Below are 21,346 nucleotides of genomic sequence, written 5' to 3'. Positions count from 1 at the left end.
GGAGAATAATAATTACAGGATAGCAGAGGCCTACAAGTTACTATGTGCCTGACAGATTAAAATGTATAATTAGTGTGATGATAGAAGGTGTCACCTCAATTTGCTCCTTTTTCTGGATCTGTTTCTCTTCCAGAAAAACACATCTGTTCCTCAGTGAGTTCTCTTCCTCGGTGGCCTTCTGGGGTTCTTCACGAGTGTGCTCTAACTTATGTGGAAACACAAAGATATTTTAAAACACAGAATCCAGATTTTTATAAAGTTTGTTATTGCACTTGAATTGATTGACAGGTCTTTTGATACACAAACATTAATTTTTTTCTGATGATACATGATTGTGAGGATGAATTTAGTAAGATCACACCGTCAAACTCTTTAAATAGATAAATGAGTTTATTGTCATCGCTACTGCAAAGAAAACCATTGCTTTTCTTTATTGAATATTTTTAATTAAAACAAAAAAATGAAATAAAATGAAGTAAAAAAATTAAGATAATTTTTTATCACATTTTAATAAAACAATTATTAAATAAAGGGGTTTTTTTTAGGGACCGAACACCGAACAGTAGGAGACAGTGTGAACAGCTCTATCTGTCAATATTTCGTCAGGATCGAAGCGCCACCTACTGATCAGCGTGAAAATGAAGTTGTTGTAACATTGTCCAATTGACACAAAATTGCTAACGCCACATTTGAGCCCCTACTTGAACAGATCTATTAGTCTGTTTTGTAATAATACTGATGGCGCAACTTACTGGCAACAGGAAATACGCTTTGTTTTACAACTATCATTCAATTTATATAAAGTTTTCACAGTTTCACAACGAACGACACCAAGGCAATTTCCTGTATGTGCAAACATACATGGCAAATAAAAGAATTCTGATTCTGATAGTATTGACCGTAATGAGCAATTAGCTGCAAGAATCAACACCAAGTGACGGACGCAGGAAGTGAAGCGTTGATCCTTGCCACAGTGCGCAAAACGCATAAAATGCTTCAAAATGCATGTGGTCGGTCCCGTTCAGTGCTGGTTTTCAGTCCTAGAAATTGACGTTTAATTTTTGGTTTTACGGTCTGAGTTTGTTTAACTACTTCACTGTCTTAGTACTTTTACTTGTAATGGAATATTAATTTACTGTCTCGGTACTTTTACCTCATTGAATGATCCGAATTCTTCTTCCACCATTGGTTAATTTTATTTTGTTTATTTTGTTAAGTTTATTTGTAATTTCGTTACCTCTTCGTCCTCCAGTCCAACAGGGGTCACTGCTGGCTCGGAGCTCGGAGTCTCTAGTTTCCTGCCGCTTGCTCTCTTTGTTTTCTCAGAGACTCGCTGTGCGCAGAGAGGAGGAACATGTCCGCAGTGCAGCTGCTGCGGGCGTCGGTACAAGAGCGGATCAGCGCTGCCACTGAAGACTTTCTGCTGCAGGTGGAGAAAGGAGGAGGAAAGGCTCAAGTCCCGGCGCTGAGAGCGATGCTGACCAAGCGGCTCACGGTGGCAGGAGAGGCGATCCTCGCGGGGCTTGAGGAAACCTTGGCAGATTACGCGGACCGAGTGGAGCAGTCCGAGCGGGAGATCTGCCGCCAGAGGAAGCTGCTCGATGCCGTGATGCAGCCCGTAGTCCGGCTGCACAGAGCAGGTCAGTCCCCAGAGGAACCGCTAACAGGCTAAGGTTAGCTAGCATCAGCTCGAGCAGCGGAGTTAATACGCCACTTCCTGCCTCTGTCTCCTGCACCCGGCTGCTCCACCCGTAGATAGATATGTATAAAGGCTAGATGTCTCGGCCAACGGAGTCGAACGTCCGCATATGGCGGCCATCTTGCCACAGACAGCTCGCTCACCCATACCATTGTGTTGGTAGTTGTAGGTCCTTTTTAAATAACCATAGTTTGCTAAATTTTCAACCGATTTTTAAACAGTTTGAGTTTTTTTAAACGTCAGAGATGTAGTTATGACCCAATGTGTAAGAAGTACTGAAATATTGTACTCAAGTAAAAGTACCTTTTACTTTGATGAAATTTTACTTAAGTACAAGTAAACGTTCCCATCTAAAAATCTACTCAAGTAAAAGGTAGTTCATTTAAAATGTACTTTAAGTCAAAGTTACTTCTAACAACTTGATGGGGGCCGCTCCTATACAATGCAAATATTTATTATTTTTAATTAAAGGAGAATCTTTACAAATTTAAGTACAATGATGTTAAACAGTTAACATTTAACATGTCAACACAACATTTAAGAACTTTTGGGAGGACATGTCAAGACATGAACCACATGACAGCTAAAATAAAAAGTTAAAATGCTGCTGTCCCACTGTATATTTAAATTTTGGTTAAACTTCGGTCCAACTTTAGAGCACTAGTCTACAAACTTCTTGTTGAGTTTGAGCAGCAGCTGATTTTCAAGGTGAGAAGAGCTTATCCGGGCTCGCTTTGCAGTGAACAGTCATCCAGCACAGCTGAAGAATCGCTCGCAGGCGGCCGAGGCAGTTAGGCCAGTAGGCTATTGAGCTAAAAAAAAAATACTCAATTAGATTGACGTGAGTAAATGTAATTCGTTACTTTACACCTCTGGTTATGACACTGCTTACTTATGATGTTATGTTCTAAAAAATAGAATAATGTTCTAAAATAGGTACAAGATTTCCATTAACAAATATACATCAAGAATTATTTTATTTAGTTTTATTTAAAAAGTACATGTACAACTACCAACACAATGTTATGGGTGAGCGAGCTGACTGTGGCAAGATGGCCGCCACGTGCGGACGTTCGACTCTGTTGGCCGAGACATCTAGCCTTTAGATATTTCTATGGCGCCATCTCTCACCAGAATAATGAGGAGGATTTGATGCTGTTGTGAACGAGTCTGTGCAGAAAACCTGCTGCTGTGTTGCTCATGTCTGAAACAGAAAGTCTGGACACATTTCTCTGAGTTTTACTCACAGGTCTTGTCTGAAAGCAGCTTAACCAAAGAACTAACTTTCCCTCGCCCTGTTCTCCTCTGTTAGTGACCTAATTGGTTTATTTGGCCTCAAAATGAAACACTTTTTTACCAGAAACTCTTTGTTTTATGCTGCTTCCTTTACGAGCTGCGTCGTAACACAAACTGTAAACGACCTCAACATCGTTACTTCCTGAATGTGATCGTTCAAAAATCATAAAAGTCAATATTACAAGACACGACACAAGTTTTTCAAAACACATCAGGAAACTCTGAAATGATAAACGTATGTATTTGTGTTTCAGTGTGTCCTGCAGACGTCCAGCAACTGATGGTGAATAAAGAAGAGGCTCCCCCTGAGCAGCAGCAGTGGAGCCCCCTTGTGGACCAGGAGGACCCAGAGCCCCCCCACATTAAAGAGGAACAGGAGGAACCGTGGACCAATCAGGATGGACAGCAGCTTCAAGGACTGGAGGAGGCTGATATCAAGTTCACATTGACTCCTGTCGCTGTGAAGAGTGAAGAAGATGAGGAGAAACTTAAATCGTCAACGCTTCACCCGGGTGAGACTAAAGAGAACAGAGCGGACTGTGGAGGACCAGAACCAGTCAGGAACTCGGGTCCTGATAGACGTTTACAACAAGGTACTGAGGACAAGACTGAAAACTCTTCTGACACTGAACACAGTGAGGATGATTGGATGGAGACCAGGGAACCTCAGACTGGTTTAAATACAAGAAATAACAAGCAGCCTCTAAGTGGTATGGGATGTAAGACAGAAAAAAAATCGTTAAGTTGCTCTGAGTGTGGTGAAAGATTTAGTCGGAGTGACCATCTAAATATACATATGAGGCGTCATACAGGAGAGAAACCGTTTAGTTGCTCTGAGTGTGGTAAAAGATTTAACCAAAGGGGCAGTCTAAATTCACATAAGAGGATTCATACAGGAGAGAAATCGTTTAGTTGCTCTGAGTGTGGTACAAGATATAGCTGTAGGGGCAGTCTAAATTCACATATGAGGATTCATACAGGAGAGAAACCGCTCAGTTGCCCTGAGTGTGATGAAAGATTTAGCCATAGGAGCAATCTAAATATACATATGAGGCGTCATACAGGAGAGAAACCATTTAGTTGCTCTGAGTGTGGTAAAAGATTTAACCAAAGGGGCCATCTCAATAATCATATGAGGACTCATACAGGAGAGAAGCCCTATAGTTGTTCTGAGTGTGGTAAAAGATTTAACCAAAAGGGCGATCTAAATACACATATGAGGTGTCATACAGGAGAGAAACCTTTCAATTGCTCTGAGTGTGGTAAAAGATTTAGCAGAAGGGGGAATCTAAATAAACATATGAGGAGACATACAGGAGAGAAACCTTTTAGTTGCTCTGACTGTGGTAAAAGATTTAGCCGTGGGGACTATCTAAATATACATATGAGGAGTCATACAGGAGAGAAACCTTTTAGTTGCTCTGAGTGTGGTAAAAAATTTACCGAAAGGGGAAATCTAAATAGGCATGAGAGGATTCATAAAGGAGAGAAGTGATTTAGTTGCAACCATTGCAACAGAAATGTATTAAGATTTATCAGCAGATATTCATATTATACATATTCATAGTTCACTGTTTTAAATAGACTATTAACAGTTTTTATGTCCCTAGAAAATATAACTCATTGAATAACACGAAAGATTTGTGTTTAAATATCTTGTTTCTACTGATTTCTACATAGATATATTTTTCATAATGTCCTCCAAGTCATTTTAATGTTAAAGTGTGTTCCTTGCTCAGCATGAATGTGCCTTCTTAACTAGTTCATATGATTAAATATGTTTGTTTTAAAACAATGGTCAGTGAGATTCAATGACAGTGTGTGTTCTCCTTTATGTATTGAATGTGTTTCCAAGAATAAAAGTCTAATTAAATGATAATGGAGCCGTCGCCCTCCACTTTGTTTCTGTACGAAAGGAGGCTGCACTGGCTACCGTGAATTGTCTCATCACAAGACAAATGAATCAGTGTTGTGGAGTCACTCGCTCTAATCCCTGCAAGGCATGCTGGGGGAAAAAACCATAGCCTATTAATATGTTTTTATTAGTGAGACTTCTATGCAGAGTTTACTATTGAAGAGGCAGAGCTCAACGTCTTTTAACTGAGTCCTCTTCAACCTGAGTGTCTCCTCATCGTTCTCACATTTCTAAATCAAACACACACAAATATGATGTGAACTATCTTGCACGTGTTCATAGAAGAATTTACTAAATAATATAATAAAGTTAATCCTTACTTGTCGGAGATCAGTGTGCTGCTCTTTCATTTTTTTCCAATCTATTTTCTCTGATGTCCTCTTAGAACTTTCCTCATCTGTGTCTTTGACGTCCTCTCCGAAAACTTGAGTTTGGGAGATGGAAAAATAATAAGTGTATGAGACTGAAAAACTGTTTAATGAAAGTGTGTCATCGTCACTCTTGTTAGTAAAGTAATACTCAACGCCCGTGACAGACTGAATGAGAGAGCGCCATCCTGGGGGGGTGGTGTGACACTAACGATGTTTACTACAATTTAATACATATCTTTTTCTCTCATGCTCTTAATATTTTCTACATATCATTGTTAGCTCTTAGTAGCTTGTACAGGTGATTTATTTTATATAATGTGGCAAAGTGCAAATCACAGCAACAAATAAGAAAACACAACAGAAAATCCCAAAACATGTTTTGTCAATTTTTCCTATTTGAGGGAATTTGATTGGACGGATAGTGCCTCCATCAAATATGCGACAAGCCTTGTTGATGGCGGGTACCATCGTTTGTCAGTGCTGTTGTGTTTGTTTACTCAGTGCTGTGTTTTGTGTAAGGACCTGCAGCGCGGGATCAGCGACATCCTACCCCACAAAGTGGCCCAGTCTGTGTTTGTTATCTTTAGTTTGTGCTTAAAAATTATGTTTTTTTGGTTATATTTGTCTCACCGGCACCTCCTCATACTTTTAGGAGCCATTCCTGCATGGAGCTGGTGCTGTGGCGGCCACCGGATAACCCCTTTTGTCGGAGGCGAAAAGGCTCATTACAAAAACAGCATAAAACAACAGACAGTTCCCGGCAACCCCGAACTCCGTCTCCTGTGCCTTGCAGTCCTCTGAGCCCCCCCAGTGCCCCTGCAGACTCACACTCTCTTATGTACAGCTTTCCTGCAGCCCACAGCTCTGGAGAGGAGGACATGGAAATGTAATTCTGTTTAATGACTTTAAAAGCCACGCCAAAGTAAAAGAGGGGACCTGTAGTAACACAAAAGACATAAAGGACCCAGAACCACTTTGAGTTGGTCACTTTGGCAAAAGTTTGTTTGGCTTTACATGAATATTGTGCTGTTTTAGACAGTTTGGGCAACACGTACATTATTTTCATTTTCAGTATCATGACATATTTTCAGTTTTCTGATTAGAATCCCAGTGAATCATTTTTAACATGTAAGAATAGCACTTACCTAATTGATTGGTTAATGTTTATCTCCGATGTACACTACCGTTCAAAAGTTTGGGGTCACCCAGACAATTTCGTGTTTTCCATGAAAAGTCACACTTTTATTTATCGAATGAGTTGCAAAATGAATAGAAAATATAGTCAAGACATTGACAAGGTTAGAAATATTTGAAATATTAATTTTGTTCTTCAAACTTTGCTTTCGTGAAAGAATGTTCCATTTGCAGCAATTACAGCATTGCAGACCTTTGGCATTCTAGCTGTTAATTTGTTGAGGTAATCTGTAGAAATTTCAACCCACGCTTCCTAAAGCACCACCCACAAGTTGGATTAGCTTGATGGGCACCTCTTGCGTACCATACGGTCAAGCTGCTCCCACAACAGCTCAATGGGGTTGAGATCTGGTGACTGCGCTGGCCACTCTATTACAGACAGCTTACCAGCTGCCTGCTTCTTCCCTAAATAGTTCTTGCATAATTTGGAGGTATGCTTTGGGTCATTGTCCTATTGTAGGAGGAAATTGGCTCCAATCAAGCGCTGTCCACAGGGTATGGCATGGCGTTGCAAAATGGAGTGATAGCCTTCCTTATTTAAAATCCTTTTTACCTTGTACAAATCTCCCACTTTACCAGCACCAAAGCAGCCCCAGACCATCACATTACCTCCACCATGCTTGACAGATGGCGTCAGGCACTCTTCCAGTATCGTTTCACCTGTTCTGCATCTCACAAATGTTCTTCTGTGTGATCCAAACACCTCAAACTTTGATTTGTCTGTCCAAAACACTTTTTTCCAATCTTCCTCCAATGTGTGTTCTTCTGCCCATATCAATCATTTCTTTTTATTGGCCAGTCTCAGATATGGCTTTTTCTTTGCCACTCTGCCTAGAAGGCCAGCATCACGGAGTCGCCTCTTCACTGTAGATGTTGACACTGGTGTTTTGCGGGTGCCATTAAAGAAGCTGCCAGTTGAGGAACTGTGAGGCGTCTATTTCTCAAACTAGAGACTCTAATATACTTGTCTTCTTGCTGAATTGTGCACCGAGGCCTCCCACTTCTCTTTCTACTCTGGTTAGAGCCCGTTTGTGCTGTTATCTGAAGGGAGTAGTACATACCGTTGTAAAAAATTATCAGTTTCTTCGCAATTTCTCGCATGGAATAGCCTTCATTTCTAAGAACAAGAATAGACTGGCGAGTTTCACATGAAAGTTCTCTTTTTCTGGCCATTTTGAGAGAATAATCGAACCCACAAATGTGATGCTCCAGATACTCACCTAGCTCAAAGGAAGGCCAGTTTTATAGCTTCTCTAAACAGCTAAACAGTTTACAGCTGTGCTAACATAATTGAACAAGGGTTTTCAAAGGTTTTCTAATCATCCATTAGTCTTCTAAGGCGATTAGCAAACACAATGCACCATTAGAACACGGGAGTGATAGTTGCTGGAAATGGGCTTCTATCCACCCATGTAGATATTTCATTAAAAACCAGATGTTTCCACCTAGAATAGTCATTTACCACGTTAACAATGAATAGAGTGTATTTCTGATTAATTTAATATTATCTTCTTTGAAAAAAAACGTGCTTTTCTTTGAAAAATAAGGACATTTCTAAGTGACCCAAAACTTTTGGATGGTAGTGTAAGTTCGGTCAAGTCCCAATGACAGCCCTACATGATCAGTTTCTTGTTACTGAGAGAATTGCCCTTTGTTCTGAGTGACACATCAGTGTGCAGCACCTGGATTTGTACAGTTTTTACATTCAGCGCGTGGGCTTTATTAACGGGACACTAAAATGTGTTGTTGTGAGCTCGCTGCATGGCTTGCAGTTGTACTTGTGGTAGAAAGATGATCTTCCTACAGTGTTTAGCGAGTACGCTATCTGTGAGCCTTCAGAGTTTTGTGAAGAAGTCGTGGAAATGCACCTTTTTATGATTCTATTGTATTTTCCAATATGCGTTACCACAATTGCAGCCAGCCATTAAGACGCTCAGTAGGTTTCGTACCAGAAACCTACTGAACTTTATTGTACAGTTAAACTTCACATAAGGTTTATGATTACACAAGGCATTCCTTGAGAAAGATCTCTCAGCTTTATGAGGTTATTTGACATAACTCACATGATCTTCAGGTCTCTAGTAAAATGTCAGTTCATCACTCATTCACAGTTCACTGTAATCGTCAACCACAAAATGTGACTTTCTTAATACAGAAGGAGTTGAATGTCCTGACTCTTCAGTTGTGTCATTTGTCACCGTGACCTGTTGTTAATATGCAATCTTAAGCACGTGTGACAGTAAATGATTCACCTCTGTGGTGTGGAACAGAGAAATGATAAGGAAATGCTGATGTGGTATATCCCTGGTCTTGAACAGTTTTATATTCTAGACTCTAGAATCTAGAGCGTTCCAAATACTTTGTAAGAGGAACAGCACATTTCCCCAGGGAATAAATCATGGATATTGATGAAAGAAATCAGGCATATTTAGGGGGGTGATATCTATGAGTGTGTGCATTTGTTGCAGCTTGATTGACGTTAGTGGACCTTGGCAAAGGTATGCACTCTTCTAGTTTTACATCTCATCTTGTGACAGTGGTTTTTATTTGCTGCTCTGTGTGACCATACTTGTAACTTGAGTTATGAAAAGTGCTCTACAAATAAAGATTATTATTAATTGCAACTGGAACACATCTTCGAGGATTACGGATCTGAACAGAAATAGCTCATATGGCCTTACGGTACATGAACTATTGTTTGCTGTTCACTTGTTTAGCACCTCTTCACACGGAGCAACTGGTTACCCTGAAAGGACAAGTCAAGAACCAATGGCACTCTGCCAGTAGAAGAATGTACTCACTGCCCTAAGATAGGATCCTGAGTCAGGAGGAGAGGAGTTCCAGGTGTAGGCCTGGTTTTCTAGACGGAGCTGCTTCACTCTGCTCTGGAGGTAATGTAGGAGCTTGAATGAAGCCACGTCTGAGGGGCTGTGGGAGGCTGCAGGGTCCACCACATGGAGGGAGGGGGAGCAAGGATTTTAGCTTGTTACCTTTCCAGTTCAGCGGTCAGCTCTTCTTCAAATTTGCATGCCAGACGAGCTGCAGTCTGTTGCTTCCACTGAGCCATGCTCCTCTGCACCTGCCTGAGCTCCACGTCTTTGGCCTTCAACTGCTTGCGCAGAGATCCAGCTGCTCCTCCTTCTTCAGCTCCTCCATCAGTCAGCTGAGTCCTGTTCAGGCTGCTCAACTCCTCAATGTGCTCCTGCACAAATGTCACGAGGCAAAACATTGCAGTGACGCTCTAACTGTTGTGTTTTTGACCATACATAAAAATAGAGTTACCTGAATGAGACGCTCCTTCACAGAGTCTAAGGCTCTATCTCGCTCCACCCTGAGCTGCTGCCTCTGGGCGCACAATTCTCGCTCCTGAAAAAAAATGAAGATTTAAAAAGCTGTATTTGCAAACACCAGCCCCTTTGTAGTATGTAAAGCCCAAACTGTACCTTGTCTTTTCTCAGCTGCTCGGTAGTTTGCTTCTGTGAACCCAGCTCCTGGTGTAGATGGATAATCAAGTGCTCCAGCTGCTCTCTCAGCGCTCTCAGGGTTGTTAAAGCCTCGGCTACTGTTGGACTGCACAATACAAAGGCATCAGCAGGAGAAGCTAATGCAGCATGTGGCCTACAGAGTATCCACTTCTGTCTAAACCAGATAGAGATGTAAGCCAGAGCAGGACATTATACCAGGCAGGCAGCTGCACAGCTCTTTGTTTGGCTCCACTCTGTTCCACTAAGAGTTGCACATGCTGGCATTCTGCTCCCAGCTCCTGGGCCCAGTGTCTGTGCTGCTGGTCCAGCTCAGCAGTGATTCTGTTGTAACCTCGATCCCTTTCTTCCAGCGTCACCCGGAGCCTGTCAGCCTCTTTCTTTGCCAGCTGAACAGCCTTGTCAAGCTGCAGCGCCGTCCTCTGGTTCTCCTGTGACCACAGACCATACCAGGTAAACCGTTTTTATAACAGTGTCTCCTTTTATTTGCCTACAATTGATTCATTTTGTGGTTTCCTTCACCTGTGCAATCTGTTTCTTCAACCTCTGCAGCTCAGCCTGGTGCTCCTCTTTTAGTGATCTACAAATAACAGCCAGCAAAGACTCCTGCTTTCTCTGCTGTGCACAACGTTCACTCTCCAACTCCTGCATCCTCTTACAGAGAGAAAGCAAATCATGTAAAAAAAAAGACTGAAAATGTATTCTGATTTATTTAAGATGGTAATGTTGCATTTCATGTTAGCAAATCCCCTTACTGTTTTTAGTTCCAAATCTTTATGTTGTAAAGCTTGTGCTCTACTCTTCTCTCGCTGCATCTCTTTGTTATGCTGCTCCAGTATCCCACGTTGCACCTTCACAGCCTCCACTTTTTCTGCCTCCCAATCAGACAATTTGGAAAAATATTGCATATTTTAAGCACATGGATTATCAGAATACCTTTTCTGAGGCGTCTTTATGCAACTCCTCTTCGTGGTTCTTTGCCTCCTCCCTCTGCTGCTCCAGAGAGATCCGCAGCTGCTTTGCCTCTTCTTATATGCCAGAACAGAGGAGGACTTTGAAAGTAACCATGTAGTGTTTTACTCACTCTGTAGAGTATATAAAAACAACACAGAAAACGTTGATTTTAGAGCCAATAGAGGATTCCAAATATGTAGATTCCTGACGGAGCAATGTACTGTAGTGGCGGAGTAGATTTTACATGTTCCCGGTGACACACTGACCTGAATGGAGCTTTGCATTGCCTCAATGCATCGCGTGAGAACACGTGTGTGCTCTTTCAAAGCCCCTGCTTTCTCCTCCTCAGCCTGCTGATCAACCTGAGGAGGAATGAGATGAATCAGGATTTTAACTTTTCAGACTCATTTGTCAACTTTTAGATTTGCTGCTTATGAGCCAGCATCAACTCATTCTTCTCTTGAAGATGATAAATTGGAAATTATACGTTAGAAAAGTGACTTGTAGAATTTCTACTACCTCAGAAAGCCTCAGCACTCACCACCAATCTGTTGGCTTGTTCCTGGGCTTCCTTCACTGCTTTGTATTGCTGGCTTTTCAGGTGATGTAGCTCCCCCTTCAGGCCGTCTCTTTCTGCTTGCAAGACCCCATGTTGTTTGTGGAAATCCAGCAGCTGCAGCTCCTTCTGGGACAACCTCTTCTCCAGAGCACCCACCCGGATCTTACCATCTCCCAGTTCAACCTGCAGCTCGCTAACTTGAACCTCAAGTAGCTAAGAATAAGAGAGACAACGATCATTAATGGCATAAAGGATCTGTTCCGTTCAGGTAACATCAGTGTTTACCTACTATTTCATGTCAAAATGAATGGCCCTGAAATACTGAAATATCTATAATATGGAGAGTAATAGAAGAGAATAAGAATTACAGGATAGCAGAGGCCTACAAGTTACTATGTGCCTGACGGATTAAAATGTATAATTAGTGTGATGATAGAGGGTGTCACCTCAATTTGCTCCTTTTTCTGGATCTGTTTCTCTTCCAGAAAAACACATCTGTTCCTCAGTGAGTTCTCTTCCTCGGTGGCCTTCTGGGGTTCTTCACGAGTGTGCTCTAACTTATGTGGAAACACAAAGATATTTTAAAACACAGAATCCAGATTTTTATAAAGTTTGTTATTGCACTTGAATTGATTGACAGGTCTTTTGATACACAAACATTAATTTTTTTCTGATGATACATGATTGTGAGGATGAATTTAGTAAGATCACACCGTCAAACTCTTTAAATAGATAAATGAGTTTATTGTCATCGCTACTGCAAAGAAAACCATTGCTTTTCTTTATTGAATATTTTTAATTAAAACAAAAAAATGAAATAAAATGAAGTAAAAAAATTAAGATAATTTTTTATCACATTTTAATAAAACAATTATTAAATAAAGGGGTTTTTTTTAGGGACCGAACACCGAACAGTAGGAGACAGTGTGAACAGCTCTATCTGTCAATATTTCGTCAGGATCGAAGCGCCACCTACTGATCAGCGTGAAAATGAAGTTGTTGTAACATTGTCCAATTGACACAAAATTGCTAACGCCACATTTGAGCCCCTACTTGAACAGATCTATTAGTCTGTTTTGTAATAATACTGATGGCGCAACTTACTGGCAACAGGAAATACGCTTTGTTTTACAACTATCATTCAATTTATATAAAGTTTTCACAGTTTCACAACGAACGACACCAAGGCAATTTCCTGTATGTGCAAACATACATGGCAAATAAAAGAATTCTGATTCTGATAGTATTGACCGTAATGAGCAATTAGCTGCAAGAATCAACACCAAGTGACGGACGCAGGAAGTGAAGCGTTGATCCTTGCCACAGTGCGCAAAACGCATAAAATGCTTCAAAATGCATGTGGTCGGTCCCGTTCAGTGCTGGTTTTCAGTCCTAGAAATTGACGTTTAATTTTTGGTTTTACGGTCTGAGTTTGTTTAACTACTTCACTGTCTTAGTACTTTTACTTGTAATGGAATATTAATTTACTGTCTCGGTACTTTTACCTCATTGAATGATCCGAATTCTTCTTCCACCATTGGTTAATTTTATTTTGTTTATTTTGTTAAGTTTATTTGTAATTTCGTTACCTCTTCGTCCTCCAGTCCAACAGGGGTCACTGCTGGCTCGGAGCTCGGAGTCTCTAGTTTCCTGCCGCTTGCTCTCTTTGTTTTCTCAGAGACTCGCTGTGCGCAGAGAGGAGGAACATGTCCGCAGTGCAGCTGCTGCGGGCGTCGGTACAAGAGCGGATCAGCGCTGCCACTGAAGACTTTCTGCTGCAGGTGGAGAAAGGAGGAGGAAAGGCTCAAGTCCCGGCGCTGAGAGCGATGCTGACCAAGCGGCTCACGGTGGCAGGAGAGGCGATCCTCGCGGGGCTTGAGGAAACCTTGGCAGATTACGCGGACCGAGTGGAGCAGTCCGAGCGGGAGATCTGCCGCCAGAGGAAGCTGCTCGATGCCGTGATGCAGCCCGTAGTCCGGCTGCACAGAGCAGGTCAGTCCCCAGAGGAACCGCTAACAGGCTAAGGTTAGCTAGCATCAGCTCGAGCAGCGGAGTTAATACGCCACTTCCTGCCTCTGTCTCCTGCACCCGGCTGCTCCACCCGTAGATAGATATGTATAAAGGCTAGATGTCTCGGCCAACGGAGTCGAACGTCCGCATATGGCGGCCATCTTGCCACAGACAGCTCGCTCACCCATACCATTGTGTTGGTAGTTGTAGGTCCTTTTTAAATAACCATAGTTTGCTAAATTTTCAACCGATTTTTAAACAGTTTGAGTTTTTTTAAACGTCAGAGATGTAGTTATGACCCAATGTGTAAGAAGTACTGAAATATTGTACTCAAGTAAAAGTACCTTTTACTTTGATGAAATTTTACTTAAGTACAAGTAAACGTTCCCATCTAAAAATCTACTCAAGTAAAAGGTAGTTCATTTAAAATGTACTTTAAGTCAAAGTTACTTCTAACAACTTGATGGGGGCCGCTCCTATACAATGCAAATATTTATTATTTTTAATTAAAGGAGAATCTTTACAAATTTAAGTACAATGATGTTAAACAGTTAACATTTAACATGTCAACACAACATTTAAGAACTTTTGGGAGGACATGTCAAGACATGAACCACATGACAGCTAAAATAAAATGTTAAAATGCCGCTGTCCCACTGTATATTTAAACTTTTGGTTAAACTTCGGTCCAACTTTAGAGCACTAGTCTACAAACTTCTTGTTGAGTTTGAGCAGCAGCTGATTTTCAAGGTGAGAAGAGCTTATCCGGGCTCGCTTTGCAGTGAACAGTCATCCAGCACAGCTGAAGAATCGCTCGCAGGCGGCCGAGGCAGTTAGGCCAGTAGGCTATTGAGCTAAAAAAAAAATACTCAATTAGATTGACGTGAGTAAATGTAATTCGTTACTTTACACCTCTGGTTATGACACTGCTTACTTATGATGTTATGTTCTAAAAAATAGAATAATGTTCTAAAATAGGTACAAGATTTCCATTAACAAATATACATCAAGAATTATTTTATTTAGTTTTATTTAAAAAGTACATGTACAACTACCAACACAATGTTATGGGTGAGCGAGCTGACTGTGGCAAGATGGCCGCCACGTGCGGACGTTCGACTCTGTTGGCCGAGACATCTAGCCTTTAGATATTTCTATGGCGCCATCTCTCACCAGAATAATGAGGAGGATTTGATGCTGTTGTGAACGAGTCTGTGCAGAAAACCTGCTGCTGTGTTGCTCATGTCTGAAACAGAAAGTCTGGACACATTTCTCTGAGTTTTACTCACAGGTCTTGTCTGAAAGCAGCTTAACCAAAGAACTAACTTTCCCTCGCCCTGTTCTCCTCTGTTAGTGACCTAATTGGTTTATTTGGCCTCAAAATGAAACACTTTTTTACCAGAAACTCTTTGTTTTATGCTGCTTCCTTTACGAGCTGCGTCGTAACACAAACTGTAAACGACCTCAACATCGTTACTTCCTGAATGTGATCGTTCAAAAATCATAAAAGTCAATATTACAAGACACGACACAAGTTTTTCAAAACACATCAGGAAACTCTGAAATGATAAACGTATGTATTTGTGTTTCAGTGTGTCCTGCAGACGTCCAGCAACTGATGGTGAATAAAGAAGAGGCTCCCCCTGAGCAGCAGCAGTGGAGCCCCCTTGTGGACCAGGAGGACCCAGAGCCCCCCCACATTAAAGAGGAACAGGAGGAACCGTGGACCAATCAGGATGGACAGCAGCTTCAAGGACTGGAGGAGGCTGATATCAAGTTCACATTGACTCCTGTCGCTGTGAAGAGTGAAGAAGATGAGGAGAAACTTAAATCGTCAACGCTTCATCCGGGTGAGACTAAAGAGAACAGAGCGGACTGTGGAGGACCAGAACCAGTCAGGAACTCGGGTCCTGATAGACGTTTACAACAAGGTACTGAGGACAAGACTGAAAACTCTTCTGACACTGAACACAGTGAGGATGATTGGATGGAGACAAGGGAACCTCAGACTGGTTTAAATACAAGAAATAACAAGCAGCCTCTAAGTGGTATGGGATGTAAGACAGAAAAAAAAATCGTTAAGTTGCTCTGAGTGTGGTGAAAGATTTAGTCGGAGTGACCATCTAAATATACATATGAGGCGTCATACAGGAGAGAAACCGTTTAGTTGCTCTGAGTGTGGTAAAAGATTTAACCAAAGGGGCAGTCTAAATTCACATAAGAGGAGTCATACAGGAGAGAAACCGTTTAGTTGCTGTGAGTGTGGTGAAAGATTTAGCCGTAGGTCCAGTTTAAATATGCATATGAGGTGTCATACAGGAGAGAAACCGTTTAGTTGCTCTGAGTGTGGTGTAAAATTTAACAAAAGGGGCAGTCTAAATTCACATATGAGGATTCATACAGGAGAGAAACCGTTTAGTTGCTCTGAGTGTGGTCAAAGATTTAACCAAAGATGCAATCTAAATACACATATTAGGATTCATACAGGAGAGAAACCGTTTAGTTGCTCTGAGTGTGGTGAAAGATTTAACCAAAGGGTTAATCTAAATTCACACATGAGGATTCATACAGGAGAGAAACCGTTTAGTTGCTCTGAGTGTGGTCAAAGATTTAACCAAAGATGCAATCTAAATACACATATTAGGATTCATACAGGAGAGAAACCGTTTAGTTGCTCTGAGTGTGGTAAAAGATTTAACCAAAGGGGCAGTCTAAATTCACATAAGAGGAGTCATACAGGAGAGAAACCGTTTAGTTGCTCTTAGTGTGGTAAAAGATTTACCGCAAGGGGAAGTCTAAATAGACATATGAGGAGTCATACAGGAGAGAAACCGTTTAATTGGAGTGTGGTGAAAGATTTCAGATTCAGTCCTATTGTACGAGACGTGAGGATTCATAAAGGAGACAAGTGATTCAGTTGCAACCTTTGCAACAACAAAAAATTGGATTTATGAGCAGATATTCATATTATACATATTCATAGTTCACTGCTTTAAATAGACTATTCACTTTTTGTATGTCCCTAGAAAACATTACTCATTGAATAATATGAAAGATTTGTGTTTATATATTTTGATTCTACTTATTTCAACATCATTTATGTATTTTTCATAATGTCCTTCATGTCATTTTAAGGTTAAATTGTCTTCCTTGCACAGTATGAATATGTGTTCTTTACTAGTTCATATGATTTAAATATGTTTGTTTTAAAACAATGGTTTCTTGGTCCGTGAGATTCAATGACAGTGTGTGTTCTCCTTTATGTATTGAATGTGTTTCCAAGAATTAAAGTTGAGTAAAAAGATAATGGCGTCGTCACCCTTCTCTTTGTTTCTGTACTGTAATGGGACATTTTGTATTTAGATATGTTTAATGAAAGAATGACAAGTGTATATATATATATATAGAGAGAGAATATTATTACAAGATGTGTTTCTGCAGTTTAGATTGTAACACTGAGATGTTCACTGTGACATCCCCTGCTCAGATGTGTATTGCTTCAAGACTCCTGTGCCTGCTGAGACAAAAGGTTTTCACAGCACGGGCCAATCCAGCAGATACAACAGAGGTGTTAACTGACCAGAAGACAGGGGTCTGAGAGAAACAGTTTTCTTCTTGAGTCTCAGCAGAGTTCATGTCATTGTGTTGTAACTTCAAACAAGTCCTCATGCAGATTGATGCAGACAGAATGTCTGACCAAATGTCTAAGCCTGGTCACAACAACGCAGAGAGCCGGTTGGATAACTTTCTTATCATAACTTACTGAGAAGGAGCTTCTACTTGGATAAATGAAGTGACTTGTATCAGTTACCGTGGTACAAGCTTTGAGCCCCTATCCGCAGATGGGTTGAAATTATTAAAACACCAGAAGATAACTGTTTGCTGAGTCATGTATTAAATGTTCCATAACAGTACGAAAGGAGGCTGCATTGGCTACAGTTGAATTGTCTCATCACGAGACAAATTAATCAGCTTACCACAGTCAGACATGTTTGTTTACGTTTGACATGATGTCGGAACTGGACAATTTCCCAACCCTAACCCTAACCCGAATATCTGACATACGAGTCGTCTGGAACGCAGCATTACACAGGAAGTGAAGCGTTGGTCCTTGCTGCAGTGCGCAAAATGCATGGTCATTGATCGCTCTCTCCACCGACCGCAACAGGCTTCAAAATGCCTGTGCTCGGGCCCGTTAGTGCTACATAGTAGCACTAGTTTCCTATTTGGTTGTTTAATAAAAATGTTACGTTATGGACTCTAGCTTCTCTCTTGCTCGTCTCTGCTCAGCAAACAGTTCAGTTTTTGCACCGTCCAGCTGTCTTTCCATCTCCTCCCTCTCCAGCACTGATATGATGACATTGTTCTGTTTGAACGGAGCATCGAGAAGAACAATAAATCTGACATTAAAACATGTGACTTGACCAAAGAACCAGTTGATCCATTGGTTTTGACAGGTTTCATTACCTTCGAGCAGGATCCATCTATTGACATATACCACATACATTACATATACATTTATTGAAATACACCACATACATTCCTTTGACCTCTTTATTACACTCTGCAGAACAGTCAACACTTTGTACCACACATCCCAGCTCCCTGTTTCAATTCACACACACACAAAGTAGAACACCAACAGCAGATAATGAGCAGACCTTGGCCTGAAATCTCTCTCCCCCACAACACACTAAGGCAGCTGCGTTGAGACAGGAACATTATCACCTCTGGTAGCCACGACAATGGAGCTTACGTATGATATCTTCATCACGCGACATTCCAAGAGGATGAGGCACTGCGCGTCTAGATGCAGCGGCCTCCATCTACTTTTGACCAATCCAAGACGAACCCCAGTCACGCCCAATATATCAATATATAACCTATGTGCGCACTCTGTTTAAGCGTCTTTTTTCCTGTGTAGCCTTCTGCATAGAACTAGAGACCCATGCATGTTCAATTGCTGGACACCGCGTTTTCCTGACCTGTGAGCTCTGAATAAACGACGACTCCTCTCCTTTGATTTCCACCCGCAACACATCCTTTAGAGGCTTCTGACGTTGACTCAGAGTTTCAAGTTCTTCCTCCATGTCTCTGATCTCATGGAGACAAGAATCTCTTTGTCTCTGCAACTTTTCCACTTGGCAACTACAACACATTCATTGTTGTGTTACTCTTTGACAGAACTAAGATTGATTTAAGTCCCGAATCCTGTTGGTGCAGTGTGACATTGTCCATCTGCCTCTGTTTATAAAAAAAAAGAAGGATAAAGTATCGGGATACCTGAGCGAGTCTCTCTCTATCCTGCTGTCTCTCAGACTGGACTCCATAGTCTTCTTCTACTTCTCCACCTGTGCTCTCTGTGCAGTCAATCGCTCTAATTCCTGCAAGGCATGCTGGGGGAAAAACCATAGCCTATGAATATGTTTTTATTAGTGAGACTTCTATGCAGAGTTTACTATTGAAGATGCTGCCCGTTACCTTTCTTCTCAGCCGAAGTTCAGAAAGGCAGAGCTCAACGTCTTTTAACTGAGTCCTCTTCAACCTGAGTGTGTCCTCTTCGTTCTCACATTTCTAAACCACACACACAAACATGATGTGAACTATCTTGCACGTGTTCATGGAAGAATTTAATAAATAATATAATAAAATTCATTCTTACTTGTTGGAGATTAGTGTTCTGCTCTTTCGTTTTTGTCAACTGCATTTTCTCTGATGTCCTCTCAGAACTTTCCTCATCTGTGTCTTTGTCGTCGTCTCCCAAAGAAAACTTGAGTCTGGGAAATGTAAAAATAATCAGTTTATGAGACTGAAAAACTGTGTAAGTAATTCTTTTAATGAAAAAATTGCAGAGAAGACACAGTTTTAAAATGTTGCTCCCTTTGCTTTACCTGAAACTTTCTCTCTTTTTATGCTGAGTTTTCCGAAGTTTTCCTTTTTGGACAACTGCCAAACGATGATCTGTGGACTTTGCAAAACAAAGAAAACAATGTTGTTTGTAAGAAAAATGTTAAGTCTCCACAGCCTCTTTGAATAAGAGAATAAACAGTGAACTCTTGCTTTACCTGATGTAGACTGAGGGTCACTTTCTTCCTGTGTGGGTGTGTCATCATCACTCTGGTTAATAAAGTAATCTTCCACGCCCGTGACAGACTGAATGAGAGAGCGCCATCCTGGGGGGGTGGGGCGACACTAACAATGTTAACTACAATTTAATATATATATATTTTTCTCTCATGCTCTGAATATATTCTACATATCATTGTTAGCTCTTAGTAGTTTGTACAGGTGATGATTTTTTATATAATTTGGCAAAGTGCAAATCACAGCAACAAATAAGAAAACACAACAGAAAATCCCAAAACATGTTTTGTCAACTTTTCCTATTGGAGGGAATTTGATTGGACGGATAGTGCCTCCATCCAATCAGCGACCAGCCTTGTTGATGGCGGGTACCATCGTTTGTTAGCGCTGTTGTGTTTGTTTACTCACTGTTGTGTTTTGTGGAAGGACCTGCAGCGACAATCCCCCCTCCCCCACAAAGTAGCCCAGTCTGTGTATGTTATCTTTATTTTGTACTTAAAAATAAAATTTTCTTGGACATATTTGTCTCACCGGCACCTCCTCATACTTTTAGGAGCCATTCCTGCATGGAGCTGGTGCTGTGGCGGCCACCGGACGACCCCTTTTGTCGGAGGCTAAAAGGCTCATTACAAAAACAGCGTAAACAACAGACAGTTCCCGGCAACCCCGAACTCCGTCTCCTGTGCCTTGCAGTCCTCTGAGCCCCCCCAGTGCCCCTGCAGACTCACACTCTCTTATGTACAGCTTTCCTGCAGCCCACAGCTCTGGAGAGGAGGACATGGAAATGTAATTCTGTTTAATGACTTTAAAAGCCACGCCAAAGTAAAAGAGGGGACCTGTAGTAACACAAAAGACATAAAGGACCCAGAACCACTTTGAGTTGGTCACTTTGGCAAAAGTTTGTTTGGCTTTACATGAATATTGTGCTGTTTTAGACAGTTTGGGCAACACGTACATTATTTTCATTTTCAGTATCATGACATATTTTCAGTTTTCTGATTAGAATCCCAGTGAATCATTTTTAACATGTAAGAATAGCACTTACCTAATTGATTGGTTAATGTTTATCTCCGATGTACACTACCGTTCAAAAGTTTGGGGTCACCCAGACAATTTCGTGTTTTCCATGAAAAGTCACACTTTTATTTATCGAATGAGTTGCAAAATGAATAGAAAATATAGTCAAGACATTGACAAGGTTAGAAATATTTGAAATATTAATTTTGTTCTTCAAACTTTGCTTTCGTGAAAGAATGTTCCATTTGCAGCAATTACAGCATTGCAGACCTTTGGCATTCTAGCTGTTAATTTGTTGAGGTAATCTGTAGAAATTTCAACCCACGCTTCCTAAAGCACCACCCACAAGTTGGATTAGCTTGATGGGCACCTCTTGCGTACCATACGGTCAAGCTGCTCCCACAACAGCTCAATGGGGTTGAGATCTGGTGACTGCGCTGGCCACTCTATTACAGACAGCTTACCAGCTGCCTGCTTCTTCCCTAAATAGTTCTTGCATAATTTGGAGGTATGCTTTGGGTCATTGTCCTATTGTAGGAGGAAATTGGCTCCAATCAAGCGCTGTCCACAGGGTATGGCATGGCGTTGCAAAATGGAGTGATAGCCTTCCTTATTTAAAATCCCTTTTGCCTTGTACAAATCTCCCACTTTACCAGCACCAAAGCAGCCCCAGACCATCACATTACCTCCACCATGCTTGACAGATGGCGTCAGGCACTCTTCCAGTATCGTTTCACCTGTTCTGCATCTCACAAATGTTCTTCT

The 21,346-nt window shown here is 41.2% G+C and overlaps 3 protein-coding genes and 1 long non-coding RNA gene across 5 annotated transcripts; 2 read left to right on the top strand and 2 right to left on the bottom strand.

Moving 5' to 3' along the window:
* Nucleotides 1–116: 116 nt before the first annotated feature.
* Nucleotides 117–3,318, bottom strand: LOC128438189 (uncharacterized). Its single transcript, XR_008338305.1, has 3 exons — nt 2,831–3,318; nt 1,238–1,423; nt 117–205 (listed from the first exon to the last, which is right to left on the bottom strand). It is a non-coding gene; the product is annotated as an uncharacterized LOC128438189 (long non-coding RNA).
* On the top strand, nt 1,328–5,238 carry LOC128438185 (gastrula zinc finger protein XlCGF57.1). The gene is made up of 2 exons (XM_053420640.1): nt 1,328–1,640; nt 3,250–5,238. The coding sequence occupies exons 1-2, from the start codon at nt 1,355–1,357 to the stop codon at nt 4,488–4,490; spliced, it is 1,527 nt and encodes a 508-aa protein (XP_053276615.1). The 5' UTR covers nt 1,328–1,354; the 3' UTR covers nt 4,491–5,238.
* Nucleotides 5,239–8,399: 3,161 nt separating this feature from the next.
* LOC128438471 (centrosome-associated protein CEP250-like) lies at nt 8,400–13,008 on the bottom strand. Its single transcript, XM_053421054.1, has 9 exons — nt 12,976–13,008; nt 11,917–12,027; nt 11,453–11,683; nt 11,178–11,273; nt 10,480–10,611; nt 10,156–10,388; nt 9,919–10,045; nt 9,758–9,841; nt 8,400–9,677 (listed from the first exon to the last, which is right to left on the bottom strand). Exons 1-9 carry the CDS (start codon nt 13,006–13,008, stop codon nt 9,462–9,464), a joined length of 1,263 nt encoding a protein of 420 aa, XP_053277029.1. The 3' UTR covers nt 8,400–9,461.
* A 122-nt stretch (nt 13,009–13,130) lies between these two features.
* On the top strand, nt 13,131–16,787 carry LOC128438187 (gastrula zinc finger protein XlCGF57.1). Of its 2 annotated transcripts, none has more exons than XM_053420642.1 (2): nt 13,131–13,462; nt 15,073–15,606. In XM_053420642.1, the coding sequence occupies exons 1-2, from the start codon at nt 13,177–13,179 to the stop codon at nt 15,570–15,572; spliced, it is 786 nt and encodes a 261-aa protein (XP_053276617.1). In that variant the 5' UTR covers nt 13,131–13,176; the 3' UTR covers nt 15,573–15,606. The 2 variants fall into 2 exon arrangements, with proteins under 2 accessions (XP_053276617.1, XP_053276618.1); XM_053420643.1 differs by having other exon boundaries at nt 13,134–13,462; nt 15,073–16,787.
* The last annotated feature ends 4,559 nt before the right edge of the window (nt 16,788–21,346 follow it).

This window comes from Pleuronectes platessa, chromosome 4, assembly GCF_947347685.1.
Source record: "Pleuronectes platessa chromosome 4, fPlePla1.1, whole genome shotgun sequence".
Lineage (NCBI taxonomy): Eukaryota > Metazoa > Chordata > Actinopteri > Pleuronectiformes > Pleuronectidae > Pleuronectes > Pleuronectes platessa.
This window is presented reverse-complemented; position numbering and strand designations above follow the sequence as displayed.